Source organism: Apis mellifera, linkage group LG8 (assembly GCF_003254395.2).
Source record: "Apis mellifera strain DH4 linkage group LG8, Amel_HAv3.1, whole genome shotgun sequence".
Taxonomy (NCBI): domain Eukaryota; kingdom Metazoa; phylum Arthropoda; class Insecta; order Hymenoptera; family Apidae; genus Apis; species Apis mellifera.
The window spans coordinates 10253952-10272390 of record NC_037645.1 but is presented as its reverse complement, the minus strand read 5'-3'; the positions used below and the strand labels follow the sequence as shown (position 1 = coordinate 10272390).

General features: G+C 37.1%; 1 protein-coding gene across 15 annotated transcripts in view; it reads right to left on the bottom strand.

The window, feature by feature from the left end:
- Positions 1 to 18439, bottom strand: part of LOC552709 (polypyrimidine tract-binding protein 2) — a 547610-nt gene that overhangs the window by 140618 nt on the left and 388553 nt on the right. For all 15 annotated transcript variants that reach the window (XM_026442196.1, XM_026442199.1, XM_026442201.1 and 12 more), the window contains one exon: positions 16063 to 16167. In XM_026442196.1, the coding sequence (XP_026297981.1) occupies positions 16063 to 16167 (105 nt within the window). The remainder of the gene's footprint in view (positions 1 to 16062; positions 16168 to 18439) is intronic.

Genomic DNA, 18439 nt, shown 5'->3' with positions numbered 1-18439 from the left:
GCAAGGCTTATTTATTCCGGACAGGGTTTGTTTAACGCGGAACCGTTTCCCTTATTTTTACACCCACCACCATTACGAAGCTCGCCGCTTCTGCACGCAGCGGCGTCCAATTTTTTTACGGCCACCCCTTCCCGCCTTTACGAGCGCCAATATCTTTTTATCGCCGCGGTTCACGCTGCTAACCAGCTCCCTCTTCGTTTCGGTTCCGAAGCACCAACCGTTTAAATCTTAATCACCGACTTCAATTCCGACGCCATTCTCCACGCCTCCTTTTAACTCTCGGTTCTAACTCAGCGATGCCCTCTGGCGAGCGAGTTCCGAACCAGCGTTCAAGCGTCGATTTTAATTCTTGCGATTTTCCATCGTGAAGGAGGGAGGAAGAGGAGAAGGGGTTAATTATTGTTTGTTGAAATTTTTGAAAGGAATAATTTTGGAGAGATATTAAAGGAAATATTAAGATGAGGGAACGTTTGATTTTAAGGTTTGTGAGAGGAAAATTTTTTTTTGCGAATTCATTTGTAAGGGAATAATTTTTGAATTGGAGAATGCTTCCCGATTCGAAACATTCGTCAAGTTTATCGCGATAAATTTTAATGAACTAAACGGAGAAGATATTTTCAGTAATTTCCTGAAGTGAAACGTTACTTCCTGAAATAAAATATCGCTTCTTGTACTTTTTTTCCTTGCATTTGAAATACGAAGAGGAGATTTTCAGTCTGGGTAATAGTATTGTTTCCTTTTTGTATTTGTTAATAAGAAGAGATCGAGAGAAAGAGAGAGAGAGAAACGTGATATTTAATATTTTATAACCATATAACTTCACGAATCGAGATTTGCATGAAACATAGTTATTAAAATTAAAATCTTTGTTACGGCGAAACATTGTGCACAACGTAATATTAATAAAATCTTTCCTTTCAGTTATATTATCACATTTAATTCTATTCTCGCAAATTAATTTTCTTTATTATTTATGCTTCCCGATATAATAATTTTGTTACGAAAACTTTTCATTCGTATCTTGGAATATTTCTGAAAGAGCAAATAATGAAAAATATTAATATCACGAATAGACTTATATTATTTTTAATAACACAAGAAATAATGCCCGTGAAATAAAATAATTTAAACGCATAAAAAATATCGTTGGATATAGTTTTCGTTAGTAATTGACAATATCGCGAGATATTTTTTTTCCTTTCTTTTTTTTTTTTTTTTTTTTTTAATCAATTTCAATAATCCTTCATTCGAATGACATTTTAAAACAACGAGTCGAAAAATGACCGGCGTTATATCTACGTGATACCGATTGTAAAATGTGTCTGACAGCAGACGATCTGTTTTCACTTGCAGTCTATCCCGCCAGCCAGTAGTACGGATCAATCATAGTTTGCACTGATCTCTGATACGCGCATTATTCTGAAAGTTGTTCCATGTAAAACTTAACTAAGATTCTCAAGCTACACCACAATTTACTCTGCCACGAGTAATTGGAAATCTTTTCTAATAATCTAATAAAAAATATTTCCATTACATTTTTTATTTCTTCATTAAAATACGAAAAATTATATATATATAATACTTTTGAAATAATCGAATCGATGAAATTTTATTTTCGTAAAAATTCTAATCTCTTCTAAGTGAAAAAATAAAACGTATTCTATTCGAAGATGGAAACGTTCCATCACACTTTCTTCTACAAAATTCACAACACACAAAGTTAAACAACAATTGAACCAAAATTTCATCGATTCAATTCTCAAGCTTCTCTCCTGTTCAAATATAAAACAATTTCGCGATCAAAAAAATATAGAAAGACATATATTCAATTACAATTAAATCACTAACACGATAGAAAACTACTTTACCCTAAAATATATATATAAAAAAAAAAAAAAAAAGAAAGAAAGCTCTAAACACCAAGTTCTTCCTTTTATATTTCTACAAATTTTATTTCACTTTCATTCAAATTTCGTTTCAAAGAGCCGCACACGTGGTGCAGCGATTTCCACGCAACAATTTTGCAAGGCGAACCACGAGGCGAACCGCCAACTAAATATATACCGAGATACGGAAAAGTGAACGAGGATGGGGAGGGTGAGTTACGGTCAGATTACAAGAAGAAACGAGACGGAACAAGAGGATAGAGAGCGAGAGGGGGAGGGGGGAGGAGAGGAGGAGGGTAGGCTGGCACGCAGCCAGCACCGGATCTCAATGGGAATCGTGTTACCTGTCTCGTGCTAGTTTGTAGCGCCACCCTAATCTCATATCCGGTGTGATTTATCGCCCCCTGGCTGTGCGGCGCGTGCCTTACGAACCCGACGGATTTCTTCCCAAGGGTAATCGGGAATCGGCCTCGAACGGATCCGCTCCACGGATTCACGTTCCGCGAAAAACGACGCGTCGTCGTGGAAAAGTATTCGTAAACGATCGATTGGACGAAGGAATATTCGTGGCGAGAACTGATCTGTGGGATGAGAGAAAGAGTTATTCGATTTTTGATGCTGTAAATGAAATTTTGAGTTTTTGAGGTTAGGTTTCCTACATTTGTAACATTATTGTATTGGAAAAGTATAAACGATCGATTGAATAAAGGAATATTCGAGAACTGATCTGATGAGAGAAAGAGATTTTGATGTTGTAAATGAAATTTTGAATTTTTGAGGTTAGGTTTCCTACATTTGTAACATTATTATATTGGAAAAATATTCATAAACGATCGATTGGATAAAGGAATGTTCGAGAATTGATCTGTGGGATGAGAGAAAGAGATTTTGATGTTGTAAATGAAATTTAGAATTTTTGAGGTTAGGTTTCCTACATTTGTAACATTATTGTATTGGAAAAGTATTCATAAACGATCGATTGGATAAAGGAATGTTCGAGAATTGATCTGTGGGATGAGAGAAAGAGATTTTGATGTTATAAATGAAATTTAGAATTTTTGAGGTTAGGTTTCCTACATTTGTAACATTATTGTATTGGAAAAGTATTCGTAAACGATCGATTGGACGAAGGAATATTCGAAAATTGCAGGATAAGAGAAAGATTTTGATGTTATAAATGAAATTTTGAATTTTTGAGGTTAGGTTTTCTAGATTTGTAACATTATTGTATTGGAAAAGTATTCGTAAACGATCGATTGGATAAAGGAATATTCGAGAATTAATCTAAGAGATCAGGGAAAGAGTTATTCGATTTTGTAAATAAAATTTTGAATTTTTGAGGTTAGATCTCCTAGATTTGTAACATTATTGTTGGAAAAATATTCGTAAATAATTGATTTTGATATTGTAAATGAAAATTTAAATGATTGAGGTTAGGTTTCACGTCAGGTATGACGTTATTGTTGAAAAATATTCGTAAACAATCGATTTGAAGGAAAATAATTGATTGTGGTGAAAGAGTTATTTGATTTTGACATTGAAATTTTATTTTTGATGGTTGTTAAGATTTGGATTTATAAACATCATTGTAAAAAAGTATTCTTAAATGATCGATTGGACGAAGGAAAATTGGTGACAAAAGTTGATTTGTGAGAAAGAATTATTTCATTTTGGTATGAAATTTTGAGCGATCGAGGTTAGGTCTCATGTGTGGCGTCATTGTTGAAAAATATTTATAAATAGTCGATTTGAAGGGGGATAATTAATTATAGTGAAACAATTATCATTTAATTTTGATATTAAAATTTCATTTTTGGTTGTAAAGATGTTGTAGACTCGATTTGTAGAGTGAGAAAGAGAATTACTCGATTTTCATGTTGTAATTGATAAATGAAATTTTGAATAGTTGTTGAGATTAGGTTTCATAAATGCATGACAGGGTTAGGTTTCATTGTGAAAAAGTATTCGTAAACGATCGATTGGACGAAAGAAAATTGATGGGAAGGGTTGATTGGATGAGAGAAAGAGTTATTATTTGATTTTGGCGTTGAAATTTTATTTTTGATAATTGTTAGATCGCAAGGTTAGGTTTCATAGACGTGTATCCGATCGATTGAGCGAAAAAAAAAATTGGCGGCAAGAGTTGATGCGTGGGCGAGAGAAAAAGTTATTATTTGATTTTCGCGTTGAAATTTTATTTTTGGTGATTAAGGTCAGGTTTCATAGACATGTGCGACATCATTGTGGAAAAAAAATATCCGTAACAGATCGATTGGAAGAGAGGAAAAACTGTTCGAAACATTAATTTAATATGTAATAAAAATTATTTAATTTTAACGTTGAAATTTTTATTTCGATCTTCGGAAAATTTAGATTTCATCTTTTTTTTTTTTTTTTGATACGTTTTATCAGAGAATTCCATCCATTTAATTCCATCAAATTCCTAACAACAAAATTCCTCCTAAATTTCTAATATTTTTTATTAAATTCAATTAGATTTCTACGAATTCCACTGAAAACCGCAATACAACAAACAATACCCTCACACCCTTTATCCGTCCACCTATTAATTATCAAAATGCGAATTTCTCAATTCACTTTACTTCCATCCAATCTCCGAAACAGCTTCCCAAACCATCCTCCACCACCACGAGAATCGAATCAAATTCAATACAAACACGTTTCATGAGAGCGATGAAAAAAACATTAAAAAAGAGAGAGAGAGAGAGAGAGAGAGAGAGGAAGAGAAGAGAAGAAAAGAGGATATCTGGAAGGAATCGAGGTCGAGGAACACGTCTAATCCGGTCATATTCAAAAACTGGCCGTTTCTCCACGCGTTTCTCCAGGCCAGGGAATGAAATTAGCGGAATACTACAAGATACTTCACTGTCTGCCCTCGTGTACCGGTAACGAAGCGAAATTAAAGCAAGGGGAATACACTTCAACCGTTCTGGTTACGCGCGAAAGAACCGGAATTAGACAAACGTGGGTGAAAGGAAGGGGAAGGAGAGAGAAAGGAGAGAGAGAGAGAGAGAGAGAGAGCTCTTTTTCTTCTCGTGAAAAAGAGAATGAAGATTCTCCATTCCAGGCGAATCTCATGGAATATTAATAAACGTGGACCGATGCTTTTCTTATACCGTCTCTCTAATTTTCGTCATTTTTAACGTTTCTCTATATTTCTCCCTCTCTTTCCTCTCACTCGTCCTCCCGTATTCTCGTTTCATTTATTCTTCTTTCGCCAGAAGAGAAGAATATTTTGAATGAAATGAAGAATAAGAAAGGGGAAATTCAACGATTGAATTGTACGTATTTTTCTTTCAGAATCGAATCCATCTTGAAATTCCAAGGAATTCTTAAATCCTCCCCTCTCCCTTCTTCTTCCATCTTCTCCAAAAGAAATGCAGAAATGAAGAATTAGAAGAAAAGGGAAGAAAAGAAATTCGATGATTGAATTGTACATATTTGAGATTTTTTTTAGAATCGAATCCATCTTGCAATTCCAAGGAATTCTTAAATCCTCCCCTGTCTCTTCTCCTTTCACCTTCTCCAAAAGAAATGAAGAAATGAAGAATAAAAAATTCGACGATCGAATTGTATGTATTTGAGAATATTTTTTTTTTTAGAATCGAATCCATCTTGCAATTCCAAGGAATTCTTAAATCCTCCTCTCTCCCTTTTCCTTCCACCTCCTCCAAAAGAAACGAAGAAATGAAGAATAGACGATAGGGAAATTCGACGATCGAATTGTACGTATTCGAGAATATTTTTCTTTCAGAATCGAATCCATCTTGCAATTCCAAGGAATTCTTAAATTCATCCCTCTCCTTCCACTTCCTCCAAAAGAAAGAAAGAAATGAAGAATAGGAAAGGGAAAATTCGAATTGTATTCGAGAGTATTTTTCTTTCAGAATCGAATCCATCTTGCAATTCCAAGGAATTCTTAAATCCATCCCTCTCCTCCACTTCCTCCAAAAGAAAGAAAAAAAGAAAACAATACACGATTTCGCGTTTAATCAACACCGAATTATACATCGTCGCAACAGAGAAGATCAGGAGATCTGCACACTCTGGAGTCCAGCCTATACTATACGGGAAAATTTCGCGAAAATTTTTCGATCAACGAGGAAACGCAGAAATTTTCCATCGGGATAAAATTTAAAAGCTTTCCTCCTCTCTATATGAAAAATATTCGACGAAAAGTGAGAGGGGGCGGAAATTCGGCATTAAAATTCAAATTCGAAAGGGGGGAGCAGAGGGGGAGAGAAAGAGAGAAAACGAGAGAGATAGTGAGAGAGAGAGAGGAGAGGATGGCAAGCTCTTTTTGCACGCTTTTACACCCGACGCGAATAATTATTTCCCTCTCCCCCTCCTCTCTCCTCCTCCCCCCCTAGCAAAATGGCCGTATCGAAGCTTATTAACGACCGTTTAATTGCCGGCTGCGATAATTATATCCGGCCGCGTCGATTAAATTCGCTTAAAGGTATATATATCCGGTGAAATATCGTAAGAGAAGGGGATAGGAAGAGCGAGAGAGAGAGAGAGAGAGAGAGAGAGAGAGAGAGAGAGAGAGAGAGAGAGAGGGCCGATTCAAATTCGGCGAAAATGTTTGGTTGCAAAACGTAAAAAGGAGGCTCCGAGTAATTACGTTTGTTATCGGTTATACGAGCCGGGCTTGCTCAAAATCCAATATTGTTTGGATGGAAATTACAATACTACTAATGAACGTGTCGTCGTTATGGAAAGTTTGCCAAGTCGGTTATTTTATCGATGTTAATTTCGATTCGCGCGCCACGCGATCCCCGTCGTCGCTCGTCGCCGCTATTTTTCCAATGAAAAAAGCGAAATTTGTTTTCCCGCGGATAACATTCCGCGGATGGAAAGGATGAAAACAAGAGGGATAAAAAGATATTTTTAGGAGAGAAAGGATCGGGGGTGGGGGGTGGGAGAGGAGAGGGGGGAGGTGAAATCGTACACGGTTTTTTTTACGAGAGAGCGAAATGTTATTTTCCATTCGGGGAAATGAGATTTTTTAAAAATTTTTCCTCCCTTTCCCTCCCCCTCCCGGCCCCTCTCCTATCTAAAACGCGGAAACGTGATTATGAAAAAATAAAAATTATTGTTGAAGGGACTTTTAGCGGAATATTGTACGTTTTTTTTCCCTTTTTTTCCTTTTTTTCTTTTTTTTTTTTTTTTTTTGATAGGTTGGAAATTATTTTTGACGTAAAACGAGAATTTTTAATATCCTTTGTTGTTAAACGAGATGAAGAGAAAATCGAAATTTCCTCGAAAAAAAAAAAAGGATTCGCAATGGAATGCTTGTACATTTATTTATAGAAAATGAATTTGTCTAAACAATTGTATTATGTATCACGCTCGAAGAGAGAATTTTTATGAAAAAAAAGGATTTAGAAATATAAAATATGTCATACAACATAGCTTTATTACAAATTTCATATTTCCATAATAATAATTTTTATGTTGAATAATTCTAAGTTTCAAACTTTTTGATATCAATTTTTCTACAAGAATTAAAAATAAAAAAAAAACAATATATGTTAAATCTCCTAATACGAATAACACAAATTTCTAGAATAAATTCCAACGATTCATTTCATCAATAAAAAAAAAGAAAAAAAAAAAATCCACCTTTCAAATATCTCTTCAAATTCTTCTTGTTTCCCTCGTTTGTTCTCGAATCTCTCTCAAAAATCAAGAAAATTGCCCTTTGTCGAAGGGTATTAAGAATCTAATACCGCGTATCTCGAAGCAAATCTCGAAAATCGAATAAAAAAAAAAAGAAAAGAAAAGAGAAGGAAAGACGAAAAGGAAGAGCGGAGCAAACAGATAAAGGGAACAACGGTTAACGAAAGGCACAAGCAAGGATGCTGGGAGCAATTTATCTAAACGGTTCGATTCACGAGGCCACTCGAGCCAAAAGCAGAGTCCATCCGGAATATTACTGGGCGCCATTGCGCTTTGCTTCCTTTGTGCGTGGACCACGAGTCCTTTAACTCGAGGCCACTGACGAGGCGAAAGGAAACTGAAGAAGAAGAAGAAGAACAAGAAGAAGAAGAAGAACAAGAGAAGGAGAAGGAAGAAGAACGATGGAAGAGTGGACGTACTTGACGGTCTACGTACGGAGAGAGGGTAGCAAGAAGCAGCGAGAGAGAAGTAGGGTTTTCCTTTTTTCGAGTGGGGCCATTTTCTGCCTGAGGAATTTCTAATCGATGGAAATGGAAGCCGGTGGATGACTGGAGAACCGACAAGAAGTTTAATCGAGATCCTTCCGAAGAGTTTCTTAGTTTTTGGGATGAAAAGGGAACGAGAAACTATGGAACAGTCGCTGCTTATTACGAGCCTAAGAAATGTTACGGACACGCGTTGTCGAAAACAAAAATTGTTTTCAACTTTTCTTTCGAATCGTTCAATCGTCCTTGGATTAATTGAAACATTTACATCATTGTTCGAGAATTCACTTTATTCTTTCCCTCCCTTGAAAAAAATAATCGCCAAAGAGAATCGAATTAAGCGAGAGAGAAATTTGATTAATGAAATAATTATCGATTTAAAATAGGGATGGAATGTCGATAACTTGACATTCTCGGCCGATTACACAGGAGGGGGTGGTGGTATTGGTGAAAATATCTAATGTCACGAGATATTGGTTGGAAAAGAGAATCAGGTTGAAATAAATGCGGTGGAAAGGCCAGTGAAATCAGGTTGGCGGTCCGAATTAAGCGACATCCAGATGCTCGGAAAATAGACGACCCAATATACGTGTTCCCTTAATAAAACTTATCACAGATTGATTTATTATCGTTTCAAAACCACGGCTTACGCTCGCGTACGTGGCTGACCTACAATTCCAACTCCTCCCACACGGATCTTATTTATCGTGATTGCGATCGATACGACAAATAATTTTACTCGAAACTTCGTATCGATTTATTTTTATATTTTTCTTTTTTCTTTTTTCATTATCAACTATTCGACCAACCAATTGTTCGCATGCATGCGTGCGTATAGCTCGATCCATAATGCTCGTCTCTGCAATTGTTTTCTCCATTCAGGGGAGGAGGAATTTCATATGAGAAAATGCGCGGGGGAGGGGAAGGAAGGGGCCGATGATCCACAGGGACTTGTGAAAACCTGACCGAAACCTTCTGCTGCTCGCCCCTCGGCGTGTCTCACATATTTCACGTAGGAATGTTTCTCCGCCAATGCGTTCTCTGGAACGGCACGCCGCGATTTCCCGGATGCCATCATCCGCGCATCAACTCTAGCGCGGATAATCCCGATTTTACATTCCTGAAAAATTTCTTTTGCCTTTTCCCGCCCCGAGAAGTGGATTTAAGAGGTTAATTAAGGGTTAATTAATAAGGTGCTTGCGGGGATCAAGGGATTTCGAACATCCCGAGTTTTCTATCTCAAAAATTTTTTTCCAATGAAATGCTGTAACTTTCTTTCTTGTTTGTAGAAAAGATATATCTTATATCGATAATTTCTTATTGCAAAGATTTCGCTTGATATAATATCTTCTTTTTAAATTAGTTCCAATCCCATAAGAGTTTGAAAATTTTTAATAATCCACTTGATTTCCGATTTCACGGTTTCAGTCGCATTGAGATTAGATCAATATTAAATAATTTAATGTGTCTCGACAACGTATTAAAAAGAGCTACTTGATTTTCTCAAATATTTCATCTAGAATATCCTAAAATGAAATAATTCTTTACATTCCTTAGAATACAAAAATCGAAAAGGGAACCCGTTTGAATCATCATTATTTTCCAAATAAAATGAGCAAAATGGTAGTAGCTACCTCTCCAAACTGAGCAAGAGGAGTGAAAAGGGATTCGTGGTTGGTTTAAAAAAAAAAAAAGAAAAAAAGAAAAGAAAGGTTTCCACCATGTTGGCCAGATTCGATCGAGAAGAAAAGCGGCGAACAATCGATTATCGGAGGGGCGGCGGAGGTGATCGGGGCTCGGGACAAGGAAGATAAGATTGCACTTTTGAAATTAGCTCGCCAGGCCGGAAACGACTTTTCTTCAGCCAAGAGAGGAGGAAGAAAGAAACAGGCCGGGCCGAGACGTTGCCGGGCTTCCGTCGGGCTTAATCGAGAAAATGGCTGAACCGTGGCGCGTCGTGAAAAGGGGGATATAGGCGCGTGATCTCGCGAGATCGGAAGCCATTTATGGGCCCTGATCGACTTAGAATCGTCGACTGCGTGTAATCTGCTTAGAAGATGCTATTCTCCCAGGTAATTACCGGATAGATCGCCCGCCCCATCCCATCTATCCGCGAGAAAATTGCGTTTTTCGCGTTTACGTACCTCGCCTTCGTCCGTGACATTATACAGGAATTCCGACGATTCTCAACCTTTTGTCCCTAACTATGTTTCCTTGCCTTTTCTTTACTGGAAAATTTTCACGTATTTTTACATTTTATTATATACATCGTCGAAAGATCGAACAGAATTCAATAAGATATAATAATGGCGAATGAGATTAGATAGAAGGATATCAACCTTTTGTCCTAATGTTTCCTTGAAATGAAACTTTTTTCTCTCTTTTTTTTTTTACTGGAAAATTTTCACGTATTTTTACATTTTATTATATATATTGTCGAAAGATCGAACAGAATTCAATGAGATATAATAATGGCGAATGAGATATTAACGGATTAGATGGAAGGATATCAACCTTTTGTCCTAACTATGTTTCCTTGAAATGAAACCTTTTTCTCTCTTTTTTTTTTTACTGGAAAATTTTCATATATTTTTACATTTTATTATACATCGTCGAAAGATCGAACAGAATTCAATAAGATATAATAATGGCGAATGAGATTAGATAGAAGGATATCAACCTTTTGTCCTAATGTTTCCTTGAAATGAAACTTTTTTCTCTCTTTTTTTTTTTACTGGAAAATTTTCACGTATTTTTATATTTTATCATCCATCGTCGAAAGATCGAACAGAATTCAATGAGATATAATAATGGCGAATGAGATATTAACGGATTAGATGGAAGGATATCAACCTTTTGTCCTAACTATGTTTCCTTGAAATGAAATCTTTTTCTCTTTTTTTTTTTTTTTACTGGAAAATTTTCACGTATTTTTACATTTTATTATATACATCGTCGAAAGATCGAACAGAATTCAATGAGATATTAACTAGATGAAAGGATATTGATGAACAAAATTTGTTAAAATTTGTGAAAAGCAGTGATTAAATATTTAATAAACCGAGACGAATGATTGATAAAAATAAATAAAATTTAGAACGTGAAAGCGCGAAATTTAACGAGATCAAAAAAAGACACACGTTGCGCGTCTCAGCGTAATCTTCAATGCGTTGAATTTGCATTCAACGGGAGGGGACAGCAACAACAACTTTCCAAATTTAATTTTAACCGTGATAACAAAAGAACCGTGTAACAATTTCCACCATTCGCATTCTTCGCCACCCCTTTGAAACATTTCGAAACTTCGAAAACTTGGGAAACTTGGACAACTTGAACCGTCGTCGGGCGGCCAACGTCCCACGGGTCGTCAACCTGGCCTTTTCATCAGAAGCGGCAAAAACCATGAGGGGAGAAGAGAGGAGGTGGAGGCGACGATTGAAGTTCAAAGGGGAATAGGAGAGAGAGAGAGAAAGAGAGAGAGAAAAAATAATAATAATAATGTCCGGTAATCGACTCTGGGTCTTTACACCTTTAACGAGACCTTGACGCGAACCCTTTCTTCCTCAAGGGGTGAAATCCACGCGCTCCCCCGCGAATGAGCGTCACAGTGACCATTTGTGGATAATGGGACGGAACGAAGCGGAAAATGGCACATCAAAAAGAAACTGGGACAAAGGGGACCCTGTTGTCCACCTAATAAAGCAGAGTGGCCAACGCCACTCACGATATTAGGGCTGGTTCTTTCTTTTTTTTTCATGGTGACCCTTGCGTCATCGTCGACCTTCCATAAAAGAGAATTTTTTGCTGAGAAGTCAATTCCTTGTGTATCGTGTGTATTATTTCGATAGTTTTGGAAAATTTTAAATAATCTTTTTTTTTTTTCTATTATTTCGATTAAACTTTTGGAAATTTTTGGAAAATTTGAAAATTCTAGAGTTCGACTATTCTTAGTAAGATTCTGGTTAGGTTAGGTTAGGTTAGGTTAGGTTAGGTTAGGTTATTTTAAATAATCTTTTTTTTTTCTATTATTGATGTGATTAAACTTTTGGAAATTTTTAGAAAATTTGAAAATTCCAGAGTTCGACTATTCTTAGTAAAATTCTGGTTATTGGAAAAAGCCAAAGATATTGGAACAAATTTTCTTTTTCATAATAGTCACTTCTCTCGTCGAGAACTTTTTCTGACAATTTATCTTTTTGGAAATTTGAAAATTGAGAAATTTTAGGATATTTTTAACGTTCTCACTTTGAATCGGTCAAAAATTATTTTTACCTCTTACTCTAAAAACAGAAAAATTCTTCGTTCGATTACCAATATTTACTTGCTCTATAGACTCATAATCCTCTTAAAACCACATGCACCATTTGTTTTCGTATTAATTATAATCTTACCACCACAATCCCCATTAGTAATCGATTCCATATGATATATTATAATATTATATATATATCCGATCGACTCTCCTAATCCAAACAGAAAACGTCACATTCGCCAAGAATAAATATTATTGTCAGAATAACACGTTTGCGTATTCTGCAAGAGATTCGCGACAACGACACTGGTTACGACGACGACGACGACGACAGGTCGTGGATCGTTAACCGCAGAGGAGAAAACAGACGTGGACAACGGATTCGGTGACAAAGCGCGTCCTCAACTTTTTACTTTGAAAACATATACGCTCTACTTTTCCACGCTCTCTCCACGCTTTGAAAAAAAGAAAAAAAGAGCGCGAAATCGTTAAAGGGCCACGAAAATTGTGATGTTCCTTTCTTTTCAAGGGTTAGGTCGGGTTAGGTCTGGTTAGGGACAAGTTAGGTCTGGTTAAGGATGAGTTAGGTCTAGTTAGGGACGGGTTAGGTCGGGTTAGGTCGGATATTCGATGTTTAGAAATTCTCTCAGGGGATTGAGTTGTCGAGAACGATCAGTCAGACGGAGTTAAGGAGATTTTTTTGTCTAGGATTCGTGACCATTAGAGAAAAATTGGCCCAGTGATAATTTAATGTCTCGAGAGTGTCTCGAGGTTGCCCTTAATGAACCCACAGTGCTTGGCGAAATGTCTCTTGTCACTTCTAGAGAGCCTACTTTAGCCGATCTCTTGTTGAAGAGAAGAAGTCGAAGAACGAAATTGTTAAGGAAATTATACGTAAAATTGTAAAACTGTATTTTTAATAATTTAGATTCTTAAGAAACACATTTTCTCTTGTTCACAGTGTGCAGATGGACCAAGCAAACGAATTTGGCTTTCCAACAAGCGAGTATATTTACAAGGAAAAATGTAAAGTTGTTTAAAATCGAATATTGAAAAAATTGTTCTGCATCATCGATCGAGTTATAATGCACCACCTCTCTTTGAGGCATCAAGAATCAGAAGCGGAAGGGACAAGGATCGAAAATCCTTGAACCATGTACACACAACCCTTTTTTTCCCCCTCCCCCTCCTTCCTTTTTCCATCCGTGCGGACGAATGATTAACGAGGGTTGCAAGTTTTGATGCACCCGGTGCACGTGCATCATCCGCAGAGCTTACGAGCACACAGCTGCCTCTATTCGCCTAAACTTCCGACATTTTTTCGTTCCTCTCACGTCACGCGTGACTGACAATAATAAATATTTCCCTCCCTTTGTCGACATCGAAAAATTCTCCCTTTTTCTCACCCTCTCTTTTCTGGTCATCTAGGAAAACGAATTTCTTCCATTCTTTTTTTTTTTTTCTCTCTCTTTCTCTCTCTCTCTCGTTCTTTTCCTTTTCTCCACGAAAATCACATAATACGAACGAAGAGAGATTTCAAAAGAGATTTTAAATTTCGAAATTTAGAAAGAGAAGTCGAAGATTAAACGAAGAATATATATTTTTTTTACACTCCGATGAGGATAATCTAAGTTGTTGATTATTTTTATATAATTTTTATAAGCTTATCTTTATGCTCTTTCTTTTTTTTTTTTAAATCCATACCAAGTATTCATCCAGAAATATTAATCGTATCAGCGAGTACTGATTTACATCAAACGCAGTTAATATCGCATTTTCAAATGGGGAAATTCACAATTGATATCTGATTGGCTGGGGTCAGAGAACAATTATAAATTTAACGAATTACCGGAGATATCAATTTATATAAATGTTAAAACGTGAAGATTAAATTAGAGACGAGATATAACGCGATAATTTACACAAAATAATTTAAACAATATAAATACTATCCATTTCGATTTTCAAACATACCGCGTGTAATAATACTTTATTGACACGTATCAAACATGTATCTATCATTCTTCTTCCATTTTGTCCATTTATCTTTTTCCATTTTAAAAAAATAATTATTACAGTTTCCTTAAAAACCTCGATCATACCAATCGTCCAAAATATAAAATATAATGAATAATATAAACTGTCTCAGAATGTCTCAGAATTTTTACACTTGAACGCATGCTTCCACGATGCTTAACATAATTCGATTTAGATTTATTCGATTTTTAATTTAATAAACGATTCGTGTTCGAACAATCGAGAGGAAAAAATTCGGTGGTAAGTCTCCCTCCATACGTCTTGGAAAATGTTTGTCAAAGGCGAGCTAGTATAATTAATATCGGTTGGGTAACAACAGGTGTGCTCGATTAATTTTCCCTCGATTCGAGACAATTTGTTATCAGTTTTTGCGGCTGACACGGGATGAACGTTTAACTGCTTAGCCGCGGTTCCACCCGTTAATTTCTGTTAAATATGCCAATTTCGTGCCATTTTTCACCCATGCGCCCCCCGGTTCCCCCGCGCGTGTACGTAAAAAACAGAAATTGGTACATCGTTGAAACAGGGATATGACTGACGAGTGATATTTTTTTTTTCTTTCCTTCTTTTTTTTTTTTTTTTTTTTTTGCTAACCTGTCATAGTTGGAAATTTCCAGAGGGGACAGTGAAAAATAGATACGATTTTTCGACAGAGACACGGAACGATTGGTTAATCCTGTCGTATTTTCAGCTTTCGGATACGAGGAGGGTACGAATTTTCCTACGACGTGTTTTCCGTGAAACGAATGAAGTAGTCCTTTTTTTTGGTTTACCTTTCTCGGGCACGAATTTTCCCATAATCGAATCGTATATTATCGTAAATTCTATTTGTAGGGTATTAAAGGATCAGTAAATTGAAAAATATATTTTTTTGTAATATTCTACGATTGAATTTAAACGAAATATTATATATTGCGATCGAACGAAACACGTTCGTGGATAAAAGAAATACAAAAAATAGTTACGAATTGTTTCGATTCTGCGTGAAAAAATATTTTCGAAAAGTTTTAAAAAGAATTTATGGGGTAATGAAAGATTCTTTCGCGATAAAAATTCAGATTCAATCACAAGGCAAAGCTTCCAAAAACTGCTCGATAACCGCTTCCGTTTTTTCTTTTTTCTTTTTCTTTTTATCAAACTCTCCCTCAATCTTTTGGCAAATCGCCTTTGATGGTGCTATATCATAAAGTTTCCCGGATTAACCATGTTGGAATAATTAAACTTAACGAGAAGAGAAAAGAGAATTTGAAAAAAAATCATCGAGGAAAAAGTGATCCGGTCGCTTTGGCGAGGAGTTTTTCGTCGTTTTAACGAAATTTTTTCACCGAAGAACGACTGAGAGGTCAGAGGATCTGCCACCTCTTTGCTCCGATTTCAAATGCATCTCCAAATTTCCATCGGACCTTGGCTTGGTTTCTTGTTCACCAATGCGAAGAAAAAGAAAAAGGAAAAAAAAAAGAGGGAAATCAAAATTTGAAAGGAATTCCTCGAGGGAATTTAATTTTTAAGGGAATATTTGTCGCAAGAGAGACTTTTGTCGTGGAATTTTCTTCGGGAAAGATGTAAAGAGCAAATCTTTGAAGAATAATCTTTGTTGGAAGAAAGCAATTTCTTAACGATTATTTATCAACAAGGATTTTTCTAAAATTTTCGTATATTTTCGTAAAAATCGAATTAAAATCGGAGCAATATCACTTACCTTCTTGGCGTCATTGTTGTTATCGGCCGCGTGATGTGGTTGAGGACTCATTGCAGCACCATTGCTAACTGCTCCGCTCTGCGACAAAAGCTCGTCGCTACCCCTCTGAAACAATAAGAAAAATCCACCAAATTTTAACAATAATAATCCATCAAATCAACAATAATAATTAAAAACATTCTCTCGTTATAAATAAAAAAAAAGGATACACACAAAAAGCAATAAACGATACCATTAATTAAATATAAAACACCAAGATTAATTCAAATCCAATTCTCAACCAGCTTCCATTCCCAAATCGTCTTAAAAAAAAATTCCAATTACATATTCCTCCTCCTCCTTCTCCATTCTCAACCCAACTCCCTAAAACTAACTCCCTCCCTCCCCACCTTACCAAGAAACCATACCGATTCCCCGGTTACACCGGTCCCAAGGTGGATTATTAAAATCCTTCCAACTCCGTAAACACGTTTAACCGTCGATTCTCCTCGGTAACAGGATCAGAACATCCCCTCTCCCTCCCTTCCCCGGCTCTAATTCCACGAGTTGATCCCTCAAAGGAAGCGCGACGACATATAAACAGGATCCTCGATGCGTGCGCCCGATTCCTAGATCCGATCCCCGCTAAAGTAAAGTAAAGAGCGCTCGGGTCGGCACACAAGTATGGCGACCTTTCAACCGGGGAAAATACCCCGCTGCTCGCCGCGAGATAATTCATAAGCTCGTGGCGGTGGTGGTGGTTGTTGGGAGAGGTGGCGCTGCCAGTCATCTTGCTCGAGAGACAGAATGGCAGATCAAAGAGTCCCGCAAGGATCATGCCGCGAGCTACCTAAGAAAAGACTCGAGTCGTTCGTGGGGAGGGAAGGAGGAGGAGGAGGGAAGGAGAGATGGGTCCTTTGACGAATACTTATGGAAATAATCCTTCTGCTTGGTCTTTGCTACCGCTCGATAAGATATGCATAGATGGGGGAGGGAAAGAGATGGGTTGCGAATTGTTCGGGATTCGGTTTGTCTCTTGTACCCCGTTTTGGACCCCTTTTTGGGATCATTAAGATCATCTCGTCGGCTGGAATTTATGGAAGAGGATCATTTTTTTAAACGATGTTAATGCATTAAGAAATTGGAAAAAGTGGGAATCTGTTTTCTTGTTGCTTTTTCTCGGACGTCTTTCGATTCTCGATTAAGTGGTTTGTAGAAAGAAAAAGGGGAAGTGGAAAGAATGTACGGTGGATGTACAACAACGTAAAGAACACTCGAGAAAGAAAGAAAATTTCTTAAGAATCTCTTACGATGTCAAGAAACGAGAAGGAAGAGGGTTTCTTGTATATATATATATATATATATATTCGTTGGATATACACGAACTGTTTTATCTCAGTTAACTGGGATTCTGTCGTGCAATTGAACCACTGCTTACAACTCGCTAATCTATGAATTATCTTCCAAAGAAAATTTACTCGATTCCAATTCTTCTTTCAATTCTCTCCAATCATCAAACCAAGACAAGATCGATTGTACTTTTTCGAAAATAAATTCAAACAATTTCTTTCTTTCTTTCAACATGAGTTTCGATAAAAAAAAAGAAAATTGGCAAAATCAAACCTCCTCGAGACAAAGATCGATCGAAGGTGATAACTTTCACGGAATAATCCTCGCGAAATCCCCTAAAATCCCGATTGGAAATTGGACCTCTCCTCCCCAAATCGAACAAGATGAAGAAGAAGAACGCGAAATGCCAAAGATCCTCTTCCTTCGCTCGTCATTTCGTCGCGAAACTGTTTCACGATCGTCCAGAGTCCAGCTGTCCCCTTCGAAAGGGTCTCCGGACGCTTGACAAAGCAATTTCACGTCCGAGCTGCAACGCGATCCGATGAGTTTCCGTGGCCTCTTCCCCTCCACCCTCCCTCTCCCTCTCTCTGACTGCCTCTCCCTCCGGTTATTTGCTCTCGAGGATTCGCGCGGCTCGCATTAATTGCAGGACAAACACGCGGCACGCTCCGCTCGCTTGACAATTTGCTCGACGACAGACCTAACAGGGCCGTGTTTCTTGGACGGCCAGTCCAGGATGGACAATGGATTTCGTGCCATGCCTCGTCTCTTGGGGGTTAATTGGTCTTTTGGGAGTTTCCACGAGTGGTAGTTTGTTTAACTGCCTTGGTTTCGGATAATAATAATTGCCGGCCACGCTTGTCGGCCAGGAACAGGCGAGGAAAGGTTCTTCTTCGCTATCTAGTGTCATGAACATTTCGTCGACTCTTTTCTTAACGAATGAATCGCGAAAAATGGTGTATCTCTGTCGTTAAATCGCGATGGTGAACAGGGAAAGAGTGAATCTTGAGCTTGGACAGAGTATAGGCATTAGATAATTGGTGAAAAA